General features: G+C 55.3%; 1 protein-coding gene across 1 annotated transcript in view; it reads left to right on the top strand.

The window, feature by feature from the left end:
* The first annotated feature begins 3,965 nt into the window (after window positions 1–3,965).
* Window positions 3,966–20,457, top strand: part of RTN4RL1 (reticulon 4 receptor like 1) — a 66,887-nt gene continuing 50,395 nt past the window's right edge. Inside the window, exon 1 of the mRNA XM_036835511.1 lies at window positions 3,966–4,488. Within this exon, the coding sequence (XP_036691406.1) occupies window positions 4,476–4,488 (13 nt within the window). The 5' untranslated portion in view covers window positions 3,966–4,475. The remainder of the gene's footprint in view (window positions 4,489–20,457) is intronic.

Below are 20,457 nucleotides of genomic sequence, written 5' to 3'. Positions count from 1 at the left end.
TCCCCTCCTCCCCTTCCGGGCAGCTTGAACCTGGTTCTCCCGGACAAGTGCCCTCCTATTTGCCGACTCCCTACCCCAGTTCTGCGGGCGGAGTCTTGTAAATGGGGACACCACAGGGTCCTCCTTCAGCTCCCCTCAATCTCTCCCCCCTCCTGATAAGCCCTGGATGCCTATGGGTGGGGCCGCATTCCCTGCCTCAGAGGATCCCATTGCTCGGACAGGACAGAACTCAGCACTCACCGAGCCAGTTCCAAGTTAAGTCTTGGTGCCGGTTTCCGGAGCGCTGGGTTGCCCTTACACCTTTAGAACCGACAGTGTGGAAGGTTCACCTGTGATAAACTGCTACCAGGGGAAGGCCCCCAGCCTGAAGGTGCTTTCCTGGGAGAGTGGGGAAGTCTAAGGACTCGACTGCCTAAACCTTCGGGATTCTGGCCAACGTTTGCCCTGCCTAGGCTGCCCCTCAGGCCTAGGAAGCCTCTCTCCTGATCAGTGGCATAAGCTCCTGGAATCCCAAAGAGAAGGCAGGGTAGCCAGTGAGACAGCCTTGACATTTGGAAGAGCAGAGTACCTGCAGGACTGGCTTTCAGCAAGGTCAGCCCCATAGAGCAATCGTCCCCCAGGGCCGTTTGCCCATGCAGCCCTCTGGCACCATCTTCCTCTCTGCTCTCTATGTGAGCACAGCTGGCCCTTTAAGGCGCTCTGTGGCCTCGGGCTCCCCTGGAGGCCCTCCCTGCTTGGAAACTCCTAATTAAGGTGCATGGAGAAGTGAAAAACAAGCAGCCAGGGACGGGCCCTGCCTGGGAGACTGCCCAGAGAGGAGAGCTGGCTGGGCAGGCTGGGAATGAGCAGCCAAGGGGAGGACCAGAAGGGGTCAGTGCTCTGCCCCTCAGACCACCAACTGATGCTCTTAGGACAATCACAGCTTTGGACAGGAATGTGGCCAACATGGGTCCAAGGAACACCCCGTCAGCTTGATAAGAGTCCAGCCTGCACTTTCCCATTCCCTCAGGTTCTCTGGACCCCCAGGGTGTAGGATCTCAATTCCAGGGACCCCGTGAGTCCAGCCCCTCCCCATTCAGGACACTAAGGCCCAGCCTGTGGGCAGCTTTAGCTCTGGCTGCAGCTGTGAGTTCCAAGGGGGAAAAACTGGCTCCAGCAGAGTAATGGCTTCTCCCTAGCAGGCCCCGTATCCCTTAGGGCCTTTCCCTAGGCAGAGGTGGGCCCACTGGTGATAGAAGTCCCCCATCCTTTTATAACATTGCCCCACAGCCCCTGTCCTAAATGAGTTGCCCTGGCACCCATTAGGAAATGAGCATGTGCCCCAAGACCCTGCAGTGCAGGACATTGGGGGCTGCCATTCAACTTAGGCGGAGAACACCTCCATCTGTCCATGGGGGTCTCCCTGCCAGAGTTACTCAGCAGTCTGAGTAATTACTGCCTGACAAGAAGGCGGGCACAGTGCTACCCCCACATTAAACTAAAACACCCACCCACGGTTGCCCCCACTCCCTGGCTGGACTCCAAAACAGCACCCAGCCAGAGGACTGAAATAACTCTGCTTCTCACACTCACGCCCAGCCCCAGCCAACTTTGCCTAAGATACTGGAGACTGTGGGGCAGGGGGTCATGGGGAGGCGGCTTGAGGAGGTGGAAGGAGGATCAGCACACCCTGATTCAGGCCCATACTTTGGCACTGATCTGCTGTGAGATGCTGGTCAAGTTGTTCAACCTCGCTGACATTGGTTTACTGGTGGAGAGCCTCTGCAGCTCTCAGCATCATCGAGTTCAGCTACTGTCTGCCTGGCAGGGCTCAGACGGGTGGCTCAGTCCAGCTCTGCAGCTGGTGGAGGCTAAGAGAATACCTCACCTTCTTTTCCCACAACAAGATGGACCAATTTTTTTTTTTAAGATTTTTTTTTTGATGTGGACCATTTTTTTATATAGATTTTATTTATTTATTTATTTATGGCTGCATTGGGTCTTCGTTGCTGCACTCGTGGTGCACCGGCTTCTTATCGCGGTGGCTTCTCTTGTTGCAGAGCATGGGCTCTAGGCGCGCGGGCTTCAGTAGTTGTGGCTCAGGGGCTCTAGAGTGCAGGCTTAGTAATTGTGGCGTACAGGCTTAGTTGCTCCGCGGCATGTGGGATATTCCTGGACCAGGGCTCAAACCCATATCCCCTGCATTGGCAGGAGGATTCTTAACCACTGCGCCACCAGGGAAGCCCTGATGCGGACCATTTTTAAAGTCTTTATTGAATTTGTTACAATATTGCCTCTGTTCCACATTTTGGCTTCCTGGCCAAGAGGCATGTGGGATCCCAGCTCCCCGACCAGGGATCGAGCCCGCACCCCCTGCATTGGAAGGCGAGCTCTTTCTTAACCACTGGACTGCCATGGTAGTTCCCGACCAATCTTCTTAATCTTCAGAACAAGGTTACTCCCTCACCTCCAAGCATTTGCACATTCTTTCCTGCCTGGAATGGCCTTTCCCCTTCTCAGCCTGATGAATTCAGCCCTCAAGACCAATGGTATCTCTTCTGTGAAGTCTTTCTGGATGGTCTTCCCCCCCACCCCCCTACAGAGCTAGCAGAGCCCCCTCCCCCACTCTGTATCTCTTCATGTCACATTCTAAGATAGCTTGTGGGTCTTCCCCAACTGTGCCATAAACTTCTGGAAGTCCAAGCCTAGGTAGTTAGCACAAACCCAGAGCCTCAGTGTGGTTGAATGCATGTATGGGTGAATGAATGATAATGGCCTTCTTTTTGACCTTCTGATCATGACAAGTTTTCCTCCAAGGAATCACACTACTCACCCTCTCACTTCAATTAGATCTCTGCTTAGATGTCACCTGCTCGGAACGGCTTTCCCTGATCTGCCCGTATCAGCTCCAGAACAACACCTGGCTTTTTCTTCTTCCAAGCACCATCTCATCTGGACTTTCCTCAATTGGTCCCTATTAACTGTAAACTCCACAAGGGCAGGGACCTTGCCTTTTTCATTGGCTGAATCCCCGGGGAATAGTAGTACTCTACAATGATAGACCCTCAATAAATGTACCTTTAAAGGGTGACTTAGCCCACTCTTTTCCCCCTCCAGGACCCCTCTTATCCCAGGCCAGTAGGGGGTGCCAGCCTCCACCCAGGACTCATCTGGCCTGAACCTTCTCTAAGCTCAGCCCAACTGGTCCCCTGTGGGACCTGCTTTTTAGGCAGTGCCTCCTCCATTTTCCACGAAGCCCCGGGCGGGATCTGTGTAGACTGAGGGAGAACAGAGCCCCCCACCCTTCCAGGCGGAGATAGCTTGCCTGAGCCCCACATCAGTCTTTCCCTCTCTAGAATATGCAGCTGGGCCTCCCCAATTCTTGCTGAGATGTGTAGACCAGCCAGGGGGCACACCACACCACCCCTCAAAAAGGATGGTGTCCTGGGTCTCGGGATGCGATGCGGCTGGGTCTGCCGGAGCTATCCTGGGCAAGGAGGAGCCGTCGAGCCTCCCGAGGAGGAAGAGGAGCCGGCCAGGGAGTAGATGGGCAGGGGTGAGGACTTGTAATCGGGGACTCTGGGCGGCGGTCCTCGCATCCCAGCCGGCGGGCAGAGCTCACGCTTCCAGCTGCCTGTCTCGGTGACCTCCATCCGCGAAGGGCGAGCGGGGGGTGGGGCGGCGGGTGCGAGCCCCGGGAAGCCCACGGGGCCCGGGAGGGGCTCTCGAGTGGCCCGACGACTGGCCCGGGGACTGGGGCAGGTACTTGGACGGCCGCAGGCCGAGGATCGTCCCCGGGGTCGGGCGCAGCGAAAACACCTTGGGAGGCGGCGCCGCACGGCTGAGCGCCGCTGCTCTGGGAATAGGACGGCGCTCAGCACCGCGAGCTGAGAGCACTTTCATAAATTTTGTATGGGAGGCGCTCCGTGAGCGGGGGCGGGGAGCGGAGAGAGAGAGGGAGGGAGCTAGCGAGCGGGGGAGGGAAGAAGGGAGGAGAGGTTGGGGGAAGCCGGGGGGAGGAAGGGAGGCGCCCCGCTCCGCCGATCGCACGGTCCTGCAAACGCGCGTCGGGCGCTTTCCCCGGAGCTTGGCGGTGCGTGCGAGCGCCCTTTTGCAGCAACCGCGGCGGCGGCTGCGGCCCGAGGGGGCGGAAAAGAGGGGGCCGCGGCCGGGCGGCCGGGGGGCGGCATCCCCCCTCAAAACCGCCTGCAAAGTGCTCGGGGCTGCAGAAGCAGGCCGCCAGCTCCGCGGAGCAAGCAGCTCGCCCCGGGGTTGCCGGGCAGCGCCGCGGTTGCTGGTGGGCGCCGGTGCCCTCGGCGCGGGGCTCGGGCTCACCATGCCCCTGCGGGGCCGGGCCGCCGGGCACAAGCGGATTCCCGGCTTGCCCCCGCCTCGACGCGCTCGGATTAGCTGCAGCCAGCGCCCAAGGATTTGAATCCGGACCCTGGGAGGGAGCGCGCCTAGGCCGACCTCCGAGTGGCGGCCCCGCGGCCAACATGCTTCGCAAAGGTGAGTTGGAGCCGCAGGGGCAAGTTGGAGTTGGATACGCACGGGGCAGAGCCGCGAGCCTGGGAGCCGCCCGAGAGCTGCCAGGCGCCAGGGCTCCGGGCCCGGGAAGCAGCTCTGGGCAGTCTGGCGGGCTTTGCGGGAACGCACCCGCCGAGGAAGTGCTGCTGGAGGAGCTCAGCCCCCGACTGGGGCCAGTAGCGAGACACGGGATTTGCTCCCTGGATCAAGCGGCCAGGCCTAGGGATCTGGCTCGGCGAGGTCATTTCGAGACCACAGCGAGCTGCCCCTGATGGAAGGGGAGCCGGCCTCCTGGGACCTTAGCTTTGCCAGTATAAAGTTTTGACTTGCAGGCTCCATCCCCTGCGCGGGCACACGCCGCCAGCTTCTGCCGCTTTGGCGGGGCCGGGTCCAAGCTGCGCTCCGGTGCAGCTGGCGGTCAGTCACCGCGCGGCCCGGGCGCTCACTCACTGCGCGTCCTGGTTCTCAGGTGGGGCCCGGACCCGGGCACCTTCGCTGCAGCCCCGTTTTGGTGGTCCTCAGCGGCGGGCTCTGGACACCCAGCGGCCGAGGGTTGGTGGCTAGCCCCTGCTGATCGGTTCCTCAAACTTTCCTTCTGCCTGGAGCGGAGGGATGCGAAGGCGGAGGCCGTGCCGGGAGCGTGCGCGGCCGGAGCCAGGCTCAACTTAAGAGCTGGCCCCACGACCACCTCACGACGACCTTCGGGCTGTCGGGCTCATAGCTGAGCGCTGCAAAGTTGGCGCGGGCGCTGGGGAAGTCCCGCCGCGCCCCCACGTGGCTGCCGCGCCGGGAGCTGTCCCCAGGGCCCAGGGAGGGCAGGTGACCACGCCGTGAGCCCACGGGCTCCGCCAACCGCTGCCCGGGCCTCTGCCTCTACCTCTCTCCCTTCCCAGGTCCGGGTGGGCTGCGGCACCCCGTCGGGACCCCCTCGTCCCTGGCCCGGGTCGAGCGGCTGACGAGACGCGGGTGCCTACGGCTGGCTGCCCGGGCCCTGCGGAGCCTGCTGAGGCGGGAGCTCAGGTAGCGGAGGGCCTGATCCCTGCGCTCCGCGCTCCAGCCTTAATCCGCCCCTGTTTCCATGGCAACAGACCGAGGTGTCGTAAGCACAGGATTCTGACCTCACAGTAGGATCGGGAAAGAGAAAATGGGCAGGGGGAGGTAGCGGAGGAGGGGGAAGCAAAGCCCGGAGATGGGCGGGGAGGAGCAGATGTGGGGGTGATGGAAGAGACCCCATAAGCAGGTCGGACAGGTAGGTGAAGAAACCACGCCTGCGCTGGAAGCAGTAAAGCCGGTGTCTCGGCTGTCTCAGGCCGACCCAGGAGCCTCGGTTGCCCCACCGTGTCAATATCCACAAACTTGTGTGTGACTTGTGCCCTCCACGTGGGTCGGTGCAGTGCAGGGGGGAAACGCTGACTGCCTTTCACTGTGGGTGGGAAAAGTCTCTGCGGCTGGTTGGAGAAACCACTTCACGGATACACCCCAGTTCCTTTTCCCAGCAGAAAGGGACTAAAAGCCTTTTCAGCAACCGCCAGTGCTGGCCAGAGTGTGTCTGCACAGAGAGGATGCTTTTTTACACAGCTGAGCGCAGGCCCAGGTCTGGTCAGCCTGGGCCAGGCGCCTGCAAACTTGCCCCAGTGGGGAAGGCTTCCCAGGCAGTTTTAAAGGCCGCCATGTCTGGGCTGCAGGTCTGTGATGGAGATAATAGAGAGGAACTGACATCTCATCTCCCTTTTGGTCTTTTGTCTTTTGGCAGTTTACAGTTAAAAACGAGCCATGAAGCAGCCCACGCACTTTATTTATATGGTTTAAGTGCCCAGGGAGGCTTGAGCAGCCTCCAGGAGCCTTTTTCTCCCATCCTTGCTAGCCAGAGGCCCAGCTTGGGATGAGTCCAATGCATTCTGGGGGCCGCTCCCCAGGGGGAGGCTCTTTACCTTGCCCAAGAGGTGGCCACTGGAGGCTTGGCAGTCACGTGTGTTTGCCACTTGGGCTATTTTTCCCTTCCTGCACAGCTTCATTGGCAGGAGAGGTTCTACCAACCAAAGAGGCTTCCACCTGGATTGGCCTGAGGGAAGCAGAGCAGAGAAGTCCTTTGCTGGGCTGGGCTGGGCTGGGCTCCAGTGGCCTGGAGCCTGCTGGTGGGACATAGTGTGGGCAAAGGACTTTTATTTGGGTCCTTTCCTGGGCAATTTTCTCCCTTGGCCCCTGACCCTGGTCCCCAGGACTGGTCTCTTTTGTGCGTACAGGCGCACACACACACACACACACACACACACGCACACAGGCCACTCAGATTCTCTGTGTGGATTCTAGGTGTGTGCCCAGAGACAAAGATATGACTGGGGCTAGTGCCAAGAGAGGTGGCCCTTGAAGTTTCTGCTTCTCAAATTGTTCCCAAAGGCTCCCGGCAAAAATGTCATAGCATGGATTCAGATAGTTGTTGCAGTTTCCCTGCCTATCAGATGCAGAACCCTGCGTGGGGTCCTGGCTCTGAGGGAGTTTCATAGTTTAATTATGATTTGGAAAAGGGTTTGAAAGATGAAGAAAGAGTAGCCCTCCCTAGATCCTGGGAGAAGAGGGGACCATGAGCCCTACCCATCCTGCAAAGAAACCCCAGAGGAGGAAGAAGGTGAGAGTAGGGATTGGACCACAAGGGTCGTCCTTCTGATTGCTGGTTGTCCTATTGCAGTTAACATGGTGCTGTCCCCAGGGAGGACATTTTAGGAACTGGGGGTGCTGCCTTGCATCTCTTAATGAACAGACTCTACTGGCCACAGCCCTACCTCTGTGAACCAGAATAGCCCTGCGTCCTCAGTGGATCTTGCCGCTGACAGCGCTGGTAGCTTTAGGCTTCAGCAGCTGCCCTCCTGGCTTTTCCATCTCCTGGCCTATCCCAGAAGAACCAGGGATATAAAAAGCAAATCTCTGGTCAGAGATGAGAGGCGGTCAGGGCAAGCGAGGCCCCGAGCCACCCAGCACCATCTAGGAAGGAAGGGCAGCTTGCTGGGGGTTTTGCTTTGCAAGAAGCGGCCTGCTTAAGGTCAGGATCTATGGTTTTCATTTTTAGAGCTATAAAAACAGAATGCAAATCAACAGCCTCTGGGCACATACAGAACCTTAAAGTTTTTGTCTTGTTAAGCAAGGAAATAGAGTGCCAAATAGGCTTTGTTAAGTGGCAGTCTAATTAATAATTTAAAATCTTGTAGCTGTCTTTCATTAGAATTTATCTGTATATCAACCACAAAAATCAGTCAAACACACTCATTTATAAGTTAATGCCATCCCTGAATAATTCAGCAAGAGCTAGATTAAGGCCTGCAACCCAGTAAGATGCATTTTGTTCTTTTGGTTTCCATAGCCTGATGGGCTGGCCTACTGGCTAGATTGGGTCTCCTTTGTGGGAAGAAGGGAAGGTAGAGGGACCATGAGGTTGTCAGATGCTTGGTTGATTTGAATCCAGAGGTTCCCTAGGGAATCAGAGAGTCTCCACGTGGCCAGGTGTAAGGAGGCTCCTCTTGGAGCTATTAGTGACATGGCCTCCTTAGCCCCAATGGAGAAGGGAAGTGGGGAGTGTTCCATGGACAGCCAAGACACTCTGCTTTCTGCTAGAGAAAGTGTAGAGGGGAAATACAAGAGCCCTGGCTAGAGGGTTGAGATATGAGGCTTTTTAGCCCACATCCAGGTACAGAAGTGGGATTTCAGTCTTCCCAGCCCAATTCTGTCCCGTTCAAGTAATGCAGCCTAGTGAAACCAATGACACCAAGACAGTTTCCTTAATTAGGAGCTTCCGGACTTCTTTCCTCAAAGCTCCTGGTCCTTATGCCAGCAAAGAGAAGCCAAGAGGAAGAATTTTAGGGGAGCACCAGGTCACCTCAATAGAGAGGAGAGGCAGAGTGAGTTGCTAAATAAAGTCCATGCATGCATTTTCTCACCAGGATCCAGAATAAAAGCAAGGAAAGCAGTGCAACGCTCCCCTTTTGTGAGCTCACACAATGTGGAAAATGTGTTTTGGTTCGGTCTCTGTCATGCCAACACAGAGCCAAATCCTCACTGCAATTTCCAGGTCCATTTTCTACAGAGGAACAGTTCAGGACGCAAAGTCCCAGCGTGGACATACTGGCTCCTTTACTGCAGGAATGAACCTGAGTTTCTGGTCTCAGATTCAGGCTACCAACCCCGACCCCCCTGGAGGGTTAAACAGCTCTGTTTTAGGAGACCAGGTGGATAACCAGAGCAAACAGTGGACTTGACGCCAGGAGAGGTTCTCAGCCAAGTTTGAAAAGAGGAAGTCTCATTAGGAAAAGGAAAAGACAGGGGAAACGGGCAGGTGTTTGCCCCCTGACCTGTGACAGAGTTGACAGCAGATGGGACCGAGGAGGGTGAATGGGACCTTGTGGGGGGTGAATCCAACTCCAAGCTTTGGAGTCAGGGCCTGAGAAAGGACAGAGCAGAAGTTCACTCTCTGGAGATGAGAAGGAGGGGGCAGGCATCATGAAGGATGTCAAGAACGGATCTGTTTGGTACCATCTGCAGTGAAGTGGTGGTTAAGGTTAAAGCAGAGAGGAGATGACAGGGAGGGAACAGATGGCCGAGGAAACAAAATAACTGGCGAAACGGGAACAGAGCCTCCAGGGACAGCAGAAGGCAGGACCTCCGTGCAGAGCGCTGGAAGCAGCCCTTTCCTCAGGGTGCGCTGACCAGGCCACCCTGGGTAGAAGTGAGTCCGAGAGACGAGTGAGGCAGGCACCCCAGGGCGAGGGCTTCCTCAAGGCTTGGGAGAAGACCTAGGGAGACATCAACTCCAAGGCAAGGGGGCCCAGGAGCAGGGACCTTTGGATGTCATTGAACTGGGGAGAAGAGGCACGGCTGACTTGGTGTCCATCACTAGAGCAAGGGGAGGCCATGCGGGTCTCAGAGCGTACTTGGCCAAGCCTGCTGGGAGGAGGGATGGATGCGAGCTGGAAGTGGGCGTCAGGGAATGTGTGCCTGTCCACATGCCGACAGTAGCTGCTTATAACTAGTGATGGGCCAAGCTGAGTGGACTCCATGCCTTACCTCATGCGATCTCCACAACCACCCATCAAGATCAGTCTGTGCTTGTCCCTGCTATCGAGATAAGGAAACCGAGGCACAGACAAATGAACTCCCTTGCCCTGGGTCACCCAGCTGGCACACTGAGTCAGAATGCAATCCCAGGTTTGTCTGCCACCACGCTCTTTTCCTTGCTCTCTTAACCTTTAAGCTCCACTGCCTCACATGCCCATCTGCCTTGATTTATATGACATTTGTTTTGCGAGGTGCCGGGCGCTGATGAATCACTTGTGCCTCGTTACAGAGTTCCCTGGTAGTTCCCATACACTCCCCTTCTGGTGTTCCTCCAGGAACATCTCTGGCTGGGACTTGGGGCTCCTGATACCCTGAACCCCTCTCTCATGTGTCCTCTTCTACCCTGTCCACCTCCACACACACACTTTCTGTCTGGGGAGACACACCCCTCCCCTACTGTCTCCTGCTCTGGGTTCTTCATTGCAGACAGGGATGAGACAGTGGGCCAGCACCAACCTGCCTGCTTTCATGCCCGTAAGAAAGGTGGAGCCATGGTTTATTTGGGGGCTGGGATCTCTCCACAGGTTGCTCTCCGTGGCTCCCCTTCCAGACTATCCTGGTGGACTGGCTAACAGAGCCACACCCCAAACTGGTCGGTGACTAGGGAGCAACAGCCCCTGGTGGTGGCAGTTAGCAGGCTGGATGAGGGAGGTCCCTCCACCTGCACCTGCCCCTCCTCCTCTGGAATGTTCCTTCACTCCTGGGGGCGCTCCCATGGCCCAGCCCTAGCTGGTCAGCTGGGTGGTAATTGCAGAACTCAGAGCTGTCCTCCACAAGGGATTTCTCCTGCCCCCTTCCGGCCGCGGTTGCGTACCTGAGAGGCCCATTCTTCCTGCAGTTTGGAAAAGAAAAAAAAAGGCAGAGTGCAGCCGATCTCGCGGTGTAGAAGAGCAGATCCCCCCCTCGGAGCGAGGAGCGCCTCTCCTCCTCGGTGTGGGTGGCGCAGGGTGTCAGATCTAATGGATTCAGCGGGGTGCTTCCGAACCTGTGATTACTGTCTAATCAGTCAGTGAACTTGGGACCCGAAACTGCAAACAGCCCCTGCTATGTGATTCACAGGAGGTGCTGTGGAGGCCTCCGTGCCGGCATAGCAAGAGGGTTGGCACAATACTCTATGCGTGTGTGCAGAAACACACCTGGTGAGCGTGCAGCAGGCTCCGGGAGTGCACGCCAGAGGTCCACTGTGGCAAAGCTGAGCGTCCCGGATGCTCAGCTGTGGGCTCTGGCGCTTAGGTCGGCACTCCCACCCTGGGGCCACTAGCGTGACGTTGGCACCACGGGTGGCCGGTGAGCCACTCAGTGGGGGCCCCGGGAGTGGGCAGGCCAGCACTCTGCATGCCACGTGTCGGGAACAAAGCTTGAGCGGGTCTATGGCTCACCCGCCCACGCAGGGGTGGGTGCGCACGACTCATCACATGTCTGCCAGGGGACAAACCACCGCAGCCCTCGGAGCCGAGGCCTCTTGGTAGCGTCCTGGGCTGATTCCAGAGGACAGTGGCACTGTGGTCGGGGTGGATCTGCAGGAAATGGAGCAAAAAATTCTTCCCCAAGTCAGGAGAAGAGCTAGGTTACCAGCTCTCAGCCCACAGAGGTGGCGTGAGAGTTGCTTCTGCCTCTAAAATTGTCCTAGCAGAGTTCGCCATGTCCCTCTCTGGGCACCTGAGCCAACACGTCGTGAAGGGGGCTTTTATACAGAGATTCATGAGGCCCTAGGGGGAAAATTGGCATTCTTCTTACAATGATTTATTTATAGGGCGATTGGATGATGGGGAATGGAGGCTAAGGTGCCTCCATTAGTGAGAAGCACACAAGGCAGGAAGCCTTGCTCTGCATTTGACATTTCATGGGGCGACTCCTACCAGGGAGCTGCTTTTTCTTTTAGAAGGTTTTACCTTTAATGTTCTATTCATGGGCTTGTCTGAGCAGGCTGGGAGGAGGAAGGAGCAGGCAGTTCAGTGGGCTTCGGGGGAGGCGGGCCCGGGTGGGTCACTCAGTGGCCAGCGTGGGGCAGCCTGGGCAGGCTGGGCGTGGGGCGAGGGCTGTGCCGGCAGCCTGCCGGCCAGCACGCCGGCCACCTCCTCAGCCTGTGCTGCAGGCAGCACGCCTCACGGTGTTTACCCTCCTGTCTGTCTGTCTTCACCGGCCGCCCGGCTCTGCCTGTAGCGGCAGCTCTGCGCGACCCTGGCTTTGGCCTGGCTAAAGCCCTTTTCTTCCTGGGGACCCTGGGGCTCTGGAAAGGACCCCAGAATTGGAGTCCCAGGGCTGGGTTTGGTTCCGTCTCTGTGGCTGACTCACTAGGACCCTGGACACTGGGCCTCAGTTTCCCCATCTGTAATATGACTGGATTGACGGTTTGACAAAGGTTTTTCGGCAGTAGGAGAGTTTCTTCAAATCATGTCCAGTGTTAGAGCCCAGAATACAGAGCAGATAGCGCAGGTGGCCCTGGTCAGAGCTGGCTCGAGGGACCTCCTCCTCTGGCCTGACTGCTACCCTAGCAGCTCCTCTAGTTTGGGGGCTGGGGAGTCCCCTGTGGTCCGCCACCAGCAAGCAGTGCCGGCAGGAAGGCCACTGGCTGTGTCGCGTGCTGACGAAGAGGACACTGCACTGCCCACAGGACTGGGTTTGAGCTCTCTCTCGTGCAGCGGGGCTTGGACCCCTGGTGACCACTTAGCTGGGAGAAGCTGTCCACACTTGGAGTCTGCTTGCCCTCACCTCCCTCTCACCCCTCAAGGAGGACACATCAGCCGTCATTCCACTGTCACCTCTCTGGCTTGACGCTGACCCTACCAGACATTTTCCTTGTCTCACCTGACCTGGTGGCCTTTGACTCCATCGGCCATAGTTTCCCTTGGCTTCCCCGATAGCAGCTCCCCTGGTCTTTCTCCTACTTCTGTGGCTCCTCCTTCTCAGCCTTCACTGCCAGCTTCACCGCCTCCTGCCATCCTTCAGTGTGGCGCCTCCCAGGCATTGCCCTGGGCCTGCTCTTGCTCTGGGGGTGTCAGCTCAGCTCTGGGGCTGTCAGCTCGTCCACGGCTGTAGCGCCCATTTACTGACCCCCCTCAACATCCCATCTCCAGATGAGATGTTGCTTCTGACGTCCAGAGTCATCCAGCCAGCTGACCCCTCCCCCAGATGTCTCCACTGGCAGCCACACAGGCCCCTCAAACCCAGTGTGTGTGAAACCGTGCTCTTCCTTCTACTCTGAGCTCTGAGCAAACTCGCTCCTTCCCCATTTCTCCCATTTCAGCATTTGGCACTACGATCCCTGCAGGTACCGTCAGCCTGAGAATTGGACCCATGAATGTCCCCCCTCACCCCACCCCTCCCCATTAGTCTGAGAAATGCTGCCTGTTCTCCCTCAGCATCCTTTGCGCACCTCTTCTCCCTACCTCCACCCTAGGCTTGGCCACCATCCCCTCCCCAATCACACCAGCAGCCTCCCTGCCTCTACTCTTGCCTTCACCCAATCCAGCCTTTACATGGTGGCCAGATTCTACAATGCCATGGGCTCTTGTCCCTCCTTGTTTAAAAGACTTCAGTGATTCCTTTTCCTTCTGGGGATAGTCCAGACTTCCCAGCCTGGCTGTCAGGTCCTCCTCTCTTTTTTTTTTTTTTAAATTTTATTTATTTTATTTTTTGGCTGCGTTGGGCCTTTTTTTTTTTACTTACTTATTTATTTATTTATTTATTTATTTATTTATGGCTGTGTTGGGTCTTCGTTTCTGTGCGAGGGCTTTCTCCAGTTGCGGCGAGCGGGGGCCACTCTTCATCGCGGTGCGCGGGCCTCTCGCTATCGCGGCCTCTCTTGTTGTGGAGCACAGGCTCCAGACGCGCAGGCTCAGTAGTTGTGGCTCACGGGCTCAGTTGCTCCGCGGCATGTGGGATCTTCCCAGACCAGGGCTCGAACCCGTGTCCCCTGCATTGGCAGGCAGATTCTCAACCACTGCGCCACCAGGGAAGCCCAGGTCCTCCTCTCTTTCCCCACCTGCAGCCCCACCCTCTCCTCTCCCTACTCCCCACTTTGAACTCTGAGGTCCAGGTCTAATGAGCTTCTTTCAATCCCTCGACTGAATTGTGCTCTCTCTCTGTCTCTAAGGATTTGCAACCAGCAGCTCCTGCTGTTTGAACACTCTTCACTGCCCTCTTCCCCTTCACGCTCATCTTTCAGGACTCAGCTTACGCATCACTTCTCTGGGAAACCTTCCTGCACCCCCTGGATTGGGGAGGAGTCCTCGATGTCCCACCATATCCTGTACTTCCGGTCACAGTACTCTATTTTTTTTTTTTCATTTATTTTTGGCTGCATTGGGTCTTCATTGCTGCACGTGGGCTTTCTCTAGTTGCAGCGAGCGGGAGCTACTCTTCATTGCGGTGCAGGGGCTTCTCATTGCGGTGGCTTCTCGTTGCGGAGCACGGGCTCTAGGGTGTGTGGGCTTCATTAGTTGTGGTACGCAGGCTCAGTAGTTGTGGCTCGTGGGCTCTAGAGTGCAGGCTCAGTAGTTGTGGCACACGGGCTTAGTTGCTCTGCGGCATGTGGGATCTTCCCGGACCAGGGCTCAAACCCGTGTCCCCTGCACTGGCAGGCAGATTCTTAACCACTGTGCCACCAGGGAGGTCCCACTCAGTCTATTTTATTGCAATTACCTTTATGTTATCTGCCTTCCCCACTGGATGGCAAGTTCCTTGAGGAGACAGCTTACTCTTTACCCCGCCGCCCCTTCAGATCTGCTCTCCACCCTTCTCCAACCTGCTCTGTCCTGGGAGCTTGGTCTGTTGAACTTCAGCAATGAGCTCCCATGCCCTCTTGCTTCCAGCTGGGTTCAACCAATGGTCGGTCGCCATGGGCTCTCTGTGTCCCTCCACCATAGGTCACCCAAAGGTTCTCCCAGAAGTATAGCCTGAGACAAGGATTCAAATGCAAGTCTTTATTTGGGAGGGATCCTAGGAAACACTAGGAGACGAGTGGGGAAGTGAGACAGAGAAGGGAAGAAGCCAGTAACAGGTGTGTTGTCATGGGCAACCAGAACTTAATCCCACTGGGGAACTTCAGATACAGTCTAGAACATGCACCTCAAAGTTCTCTCACTCCAAGGGGAGGGAGCTGGGGTATTTATACACAACCCCCATCCCTCAGTGGCTAAGTGCTGTTCCCCTGGAGAAAGCAAAGACAGCTTCCCTGCTAGAGGAGGCCCTCAGGCAAAGGAATGCGGGTTCTGACAGTTGGAAGTCAGTCTGGTATATGCTGAAAGTGTCAAAGCCCTCACAGCAGCTCTTTCTCCAGGCTCAGTAAGAGCTCCCTCTCCTCACTCAGCTCTAGGGGGAGGGGGCCGTAAAAGGCATTATCTCTTAGGGTTTCCTTACCCACTCTTCTCATCTTTATTATGTACTCATCAAATTACTCAATCTGACAGTGCTCTGTTTTTCTTACCAGGACCCGACTAATACAGCATCCTGCACAAAATAAAATGTAGCACAAGTGTGACGTTGGGTAAAGAGTACTGAATCAATAACTAATGTCGTGTCTTTATGAGCTGACTGGCAATGTTGATTGAATGTTGATTACATGTTAGTTGGAACCCAAGGAACCTGGTACCAAAACCTAACTTTTAAATTGCTCTGCAACTGTAAGAAAAATTAAATCACGATAACCTAGGGCTTTAAAAAAAAAAGAAATTTCGTATCAGGAACCAGGAGGAAACAGATTTTTTTTTTTTTAAGTGAGGAGTATGGAGAAAGGTGTCTCATGGTTTTCCCTGTACAATGCCTCATTAAGAGCAGAAAAGGCAGGTTGTATTAGCCCCAAGTTACAGATGAGAACACTAAGGCGCAGAGGGGCTACAGAGCTCATCTAGGGCCCAGGGCTGTTGCTGCCTCACCCCAGCCCTGTTCCATTCCTCTGTAGGCAGAGAAAGCTTACAGGCATAGAAAGACTGTGCAACTGGGCCACAGAGGACGTCCAGCAGGGCAGGAACTATGTTGGGGAAAGAAACAGCACTCTCACTCAGAAAAGTTTAGGGCTGTACTTGGCAGATTTTTATGGAACAAAATTTGCACTATTGATTCCGTGGCAAATGAAAACCTCTCGTGGACATTCTGGGCTTCAGAGATCTGAAATGTTTAAATGAGGCTGGACGGAACATGAGGAGATAAAATTGCCAGGCAAAGCTTAGCTCAGGTGGTGCCTGGGGTGAGAAAACTCTGCCTCTTTTGCCTTCTCTCCCATCTGTGGAAATGACTTTTACTTTGAACTACTTCCTCTCCTTGCAAGGAGGATGTTGCCCAAGCCTGCGGTTGATACAGCATCTCTGAGCAGGGGAGAGAGGCCGGGACAGTTCACAGGGCCACGCTCAGGAGAACGCACCAACCAAAGGGGGAAATTTACCATCAAATCATGGGGCGGCAATTGGCCCTGAGGCTGCCTCAAGGCAGCAGTGCTTATCACCTTCCTGTGATTGGCCCACTGCCCCTGGTGGGCTGGTATTTCTGCCTTCAGTGAACAAATGTGATGGCAGGGATTCAAGGTAGCTCATTGGAAATGGGGGATTATTGCAAAGAGATGAATGACCTGGACTCCAGAAGCCTCCAGGAAAGGGGCTAGCTCTAGAAAGTAGCAACCTCTCTGTGGTCTCTCTCATGGCCTCTCCTTCCACCTAAGACAGCTACTCCTGCCCCTGCCCCACTGTCTGCACCCATGACTTTTCACCTCACACAAGGGCCAATATGGCCACCCAGGGCTGCTTACTCTTCAAGACGGCCTTTCACCCTATCCTCACACCACTTAATTGCCCCACATTCTTGGTATTCTCGGCTTTATTTATTTAGGCAGGGGCTTTCCGGGATCTTAGTTCCCCAAACAGGGATCGAACCTGTGCCCCTGCAGTGGAAGCACAGAGTCCGAACCACTGGACTGCCAGGGAAGTCCCATTGGTGTTCTCAGCTTTATTTCCCAGAAGGAAGACCCCAACTGAGCCAGCCATGTTTTTCCATGCCAGACCATATTATAGATCATGGTCACCTATGGATTATCTATCCATGGATGCGATGGCCGCCTTTTATCCTCTCAGCTAAGAGAGGTATGGGAGGGCTCTCTCCATCTGACAAACATTGAACAACCATTGAGTGCCTGCCTTCTGCTGGCTTGGCACTGAGGATGAAGCAATGAACAAAATCCAAGTCCTCTGTTCTCATAGAGCTTACATTCTAAGTGGGGAGAATAGACAATAAACGACCAACTATGGATGTATTCTGTCAAGTGGGGGTAGGTGCTTAGAAGAAAATTAACAGAGTGTTCATTAAGGAACAGAGAGCTGTTATTTTAGAGAGAGTGGCTGGGAAGTCTTTCTGATAAGGTGACACTTGAACAGAGGCCTAAGGGAAGTGAGGGAGGGCTCTCTGCAGCTACCAAAGCTGCTTCTGCTTAGGAAGAGTTGTCCAGATGGGGGAAACAGCAAATGCAAAGGCCCTGAGGCAGGAGTGTGCTTGATACAATACCTGGCTGCCTTGGGGGCTGGAGCTGTGGGCAGGGCACACATTCTGAGGTAGAGCTCATGGAATAGTTTCAAGTTCCTTTGGAGAGGACCAGAGCTTGAGGGTCAGCCCCAAGTCCATCAGCCACTTGGCCAAGGGGGAGGGGCCAAAACACAGACCAAAGAAACAGCTATGGTGGTTGGGGAAGAGGAGTGGTGGGTCTTGGGATCGCCCTTCCCACTGAGGTCAGACACCTCTCCTCCTTGGCTCTTAATGTGGTCCAGGCTGCAACCCTAGTACAAGATCAGAGATCAGTTCCATAAGCCCTTGCCTTTTACTACTAAGCACAAAACATAGAACTTAGTTTTGTGTTAGGTCTTGCTTTTTTTCACCTGCTGCCTCATTTATACAGCAGCCTTCTCTCCCTAGAGTAACATTTTTGAACTTCGCAAATAATGCATACACATGGCAGAAAACGTTGGAAAACCACAGGTTGGCAAAAAGAAGAAAATCACTATAATCCCACAACTCAAAGAGTGGGAACCCTCATCCCTCCCAGGGCATATGGTGCATCCTTCCAACCTTCTTTCCTACATTCATGCAAATGTGCCCTTGTTGAATTAACAGTAGATCTCAAATGCCTTTCTAGGGTGGTCATTCGAAACCTGTTTTAATGACCACAGAATGTCCCTCGTCTGACTGCCCATCCTCTGGGTTGTGCGTGGAGACTGTTTCCCTCTTTTTTATGCCACAGCCCACACCTGTGCACGTGCCTCGGCCCATGTGCTGTGTGGGCTTCTGGGCAGGGGAAGGAGAGAAGGGTGAAAGGTCAAGGCCTTCATAAGGAAGCCAGTGTGGGAGGTCAGTGATGCCCCTTAGGTAGGTGGGCTTGACACTACCCCAAGCAGCAGACAGCCAGGTGCAAAGCCTTCTGGTTATTTGAGGAGGAAGAGGGTGTGTGTGTGGGGGGGTTGGGCAGAGACATGGTCTAGGTCTCCAGTGAAGGGGCCTGTGAGCACCCCAGAGGGGGAAGATGTACAGAGGCATTAGCTTTCCTTGGAATCGGAGTGGCTTGTGGCACCAAAAACTCCTGAGGATGGAGCATGAGGAAGACCATGTCCCTGGCTTCTGATCTGGACCAGGGGATTTGTGTGAATTTGACAGATTTGCAGGCTCTTTGGTGCTAGAAGAGACCTTATAACTCAGCTGAGAAAACCAATGCCCAGAGAGCCGTGGTAGGTTGCCCAACAACACACAGCATCGGGTTGGTGTGTTCCATACAATGTCCAAAGCATACTGGCTGATAAGATTGGTAACATGCCCCTTATCTGTCCAGGACCCCCATTGCCAGCCTCTCCCTGTACCTCTACTCCGGTGGAGCCCTCATTGGTGGCCTCTGCGGCTGTGCTAGTGGCTGTGCTTGCTCAGTGGAGGCTTTCTCCCACAAGAGGAGAGGGTCTGGTGGGGAGAGCTCATTCCACGGGTCAGTGGCCGAGCCCTTCACCTCCAAGTGGGGATCTGGCCAGACCCAGATTCAAGTCCTGGGAATGACCTTATTTCTCTGAACTTGACTTACTCCATCTGTAAAATGGGGCTACTAAGAGCACCTGTCTTGTAGGGTTGTGAAGCTTAAGTGAGATGATGCTGATGAAGTTCTTGGCACTGTACTGTGACCCAGAATAGGAGTTCAACCAATGCAGCCTCAGTATTAGTAGCATGAGTGGTCACTTCCTGTGCTGTCCTTCCTGTGGGCCAGACCTGACTGCCCTTTGAAGATTTGCCTCTCTGTGTCCAGGGCTGAGTCTGTGTGAGTGGACAAAATGACATAGGCCAGCCCTGGCCAGGGGGAGGAGTCTCGGGACCAACAGGGATGGGTCATCTTTTTTGGGGAGGACTGGCTCTGTCCTGAACTCCCTGCCCCCTCTGCCTACAGTCAAGGAGAAGTTCCGTAAGGCAGTGCGGGGCTGGGGGGCGGGGGAGTTGGAAAGCATTCCCAAATGGTTTTCACTGGTTCAGGAAAGTAAGAAGAGGTTGAAAGCCTCCCCAGAAAACTGGGACATCATCCACCCACCACCGGCCCACAGCCCTGTCTTCTCCTCAGCTGCCTCTTCCTTCCCTCCAAAACAGGGTCTCCCTGATCAGAAAGGAAAACCTGGCCCCAGACCAGTAACTCTGTCTCTTGGGCTGTGAAACGGACACTGCTTCTTGCCTGGTTCTCCTCAAATGTATTCCTGGTCTGCTCGGGTTTGCCTGCTGCCTCTGTATATAGAGATGGGTAGCTGAGAGCAAAGGCTGTGGAGCCAGATGGGCGGGAATCAGGGCCCTGCTCTGCCACTTACCAGCTGCCTGATCTTGGGCAGATGCTTTTAATTCTTTGGGCCTCAGCTTCTTCATCTGAAAAGTGGGGCTAATGCCATCTGCCTCTTGGGGTTCTGAGAATTCATGACAAGGTGGGTGTAAAGCACCTTCCTGGCAGGTAGCAAGGGCTCAGTGAAATGCTGCTGCTATTCTGTCTTCATCATCCTGATCTGTTATCCAACAGCCCTGTACCGAGGCCTACTGTGTGCCAGGCTCTGTGAGGTCTTCAAGTACCAAAATGAGTGCCATAGTCTGCTTCTCAGTGGCTTTGCCTCTTGGTCTTTTTCCTCATTGGAGATCCCTCTCTTTGTTTTTGTTTAGGGCCTCACCTTGCCCTGTTGTAGGATCTACAAGAAAAGAGGCTGGGGGTGTATACCTGCCTGCTGGGGAATCAGGCCTCAATGGGCCTTGGGACCCTGCAGGATGCCTTGGCATCTTTGCACCAAGCTGGTGATCTGCCCACTTTTCAACAGGCTGATACAGTCCTGGGGAGAGAAGGGTGTGTCTGGGGAGCTGGCAGTGCCCCTGGGCAAAGCCCTCAGAAGCCTGGGGCAAGAGCTGTCACCTCCCTCACAGAAGAAGCTGGAATCGATTTCTCTCTCTCTCCACTCCCTTGAAAAGAGCAGCAACATGGGAAGGGGCGGAGGGCGGGTACATTATTGGTTATTGGTGGGTTTGCCCTGCGAGAGCAGGGAGCAGGGGAGAAACAGCTGGGGCTACATGACTGCCAGGGCCCAGCCCGAGCAGCCCCAGGTGGGGACACAGATCCTTCCTTCCCACACCCTCTCCTCCACTGAGAAGGGGTCCGGCTCCTCCCTGTACCTGGGGTACAGAGGCTCCCTGGTCGCAGGCTCTGTTCGCCTCTCGGCTGTCCAGCCCGCTGGGAACTGGCCAGGGCATTTTTTACTAACAAGCTAGCCACACTACAAACATCACAATCTCAACAGAATTAACAAAAAGAAAAAAAGGGAGACAGAGAGAGAACAGGGAAAGAAAATAGTCCTTGCACAAATGCCGCTGCAG

Source organism: Balaenoptera musculus, chromosome 20 (assembly GCF_009873245.2).
Source record: "Balaenoptera musculus isolate JJ_BM4_2016_0621 chromosome 20, mBalMus1.pri.v3, whole genome shotgun sequence".
NCBI lineage: Eukaryota > Metazoa > Chordata > Mammalia > Artiodactyla > Balaenopteridae > Balaenoptera > Balaenoptera musculus.
This window is presented reverse-complemented; position numbering and strand designations above follow the sequence as displayed.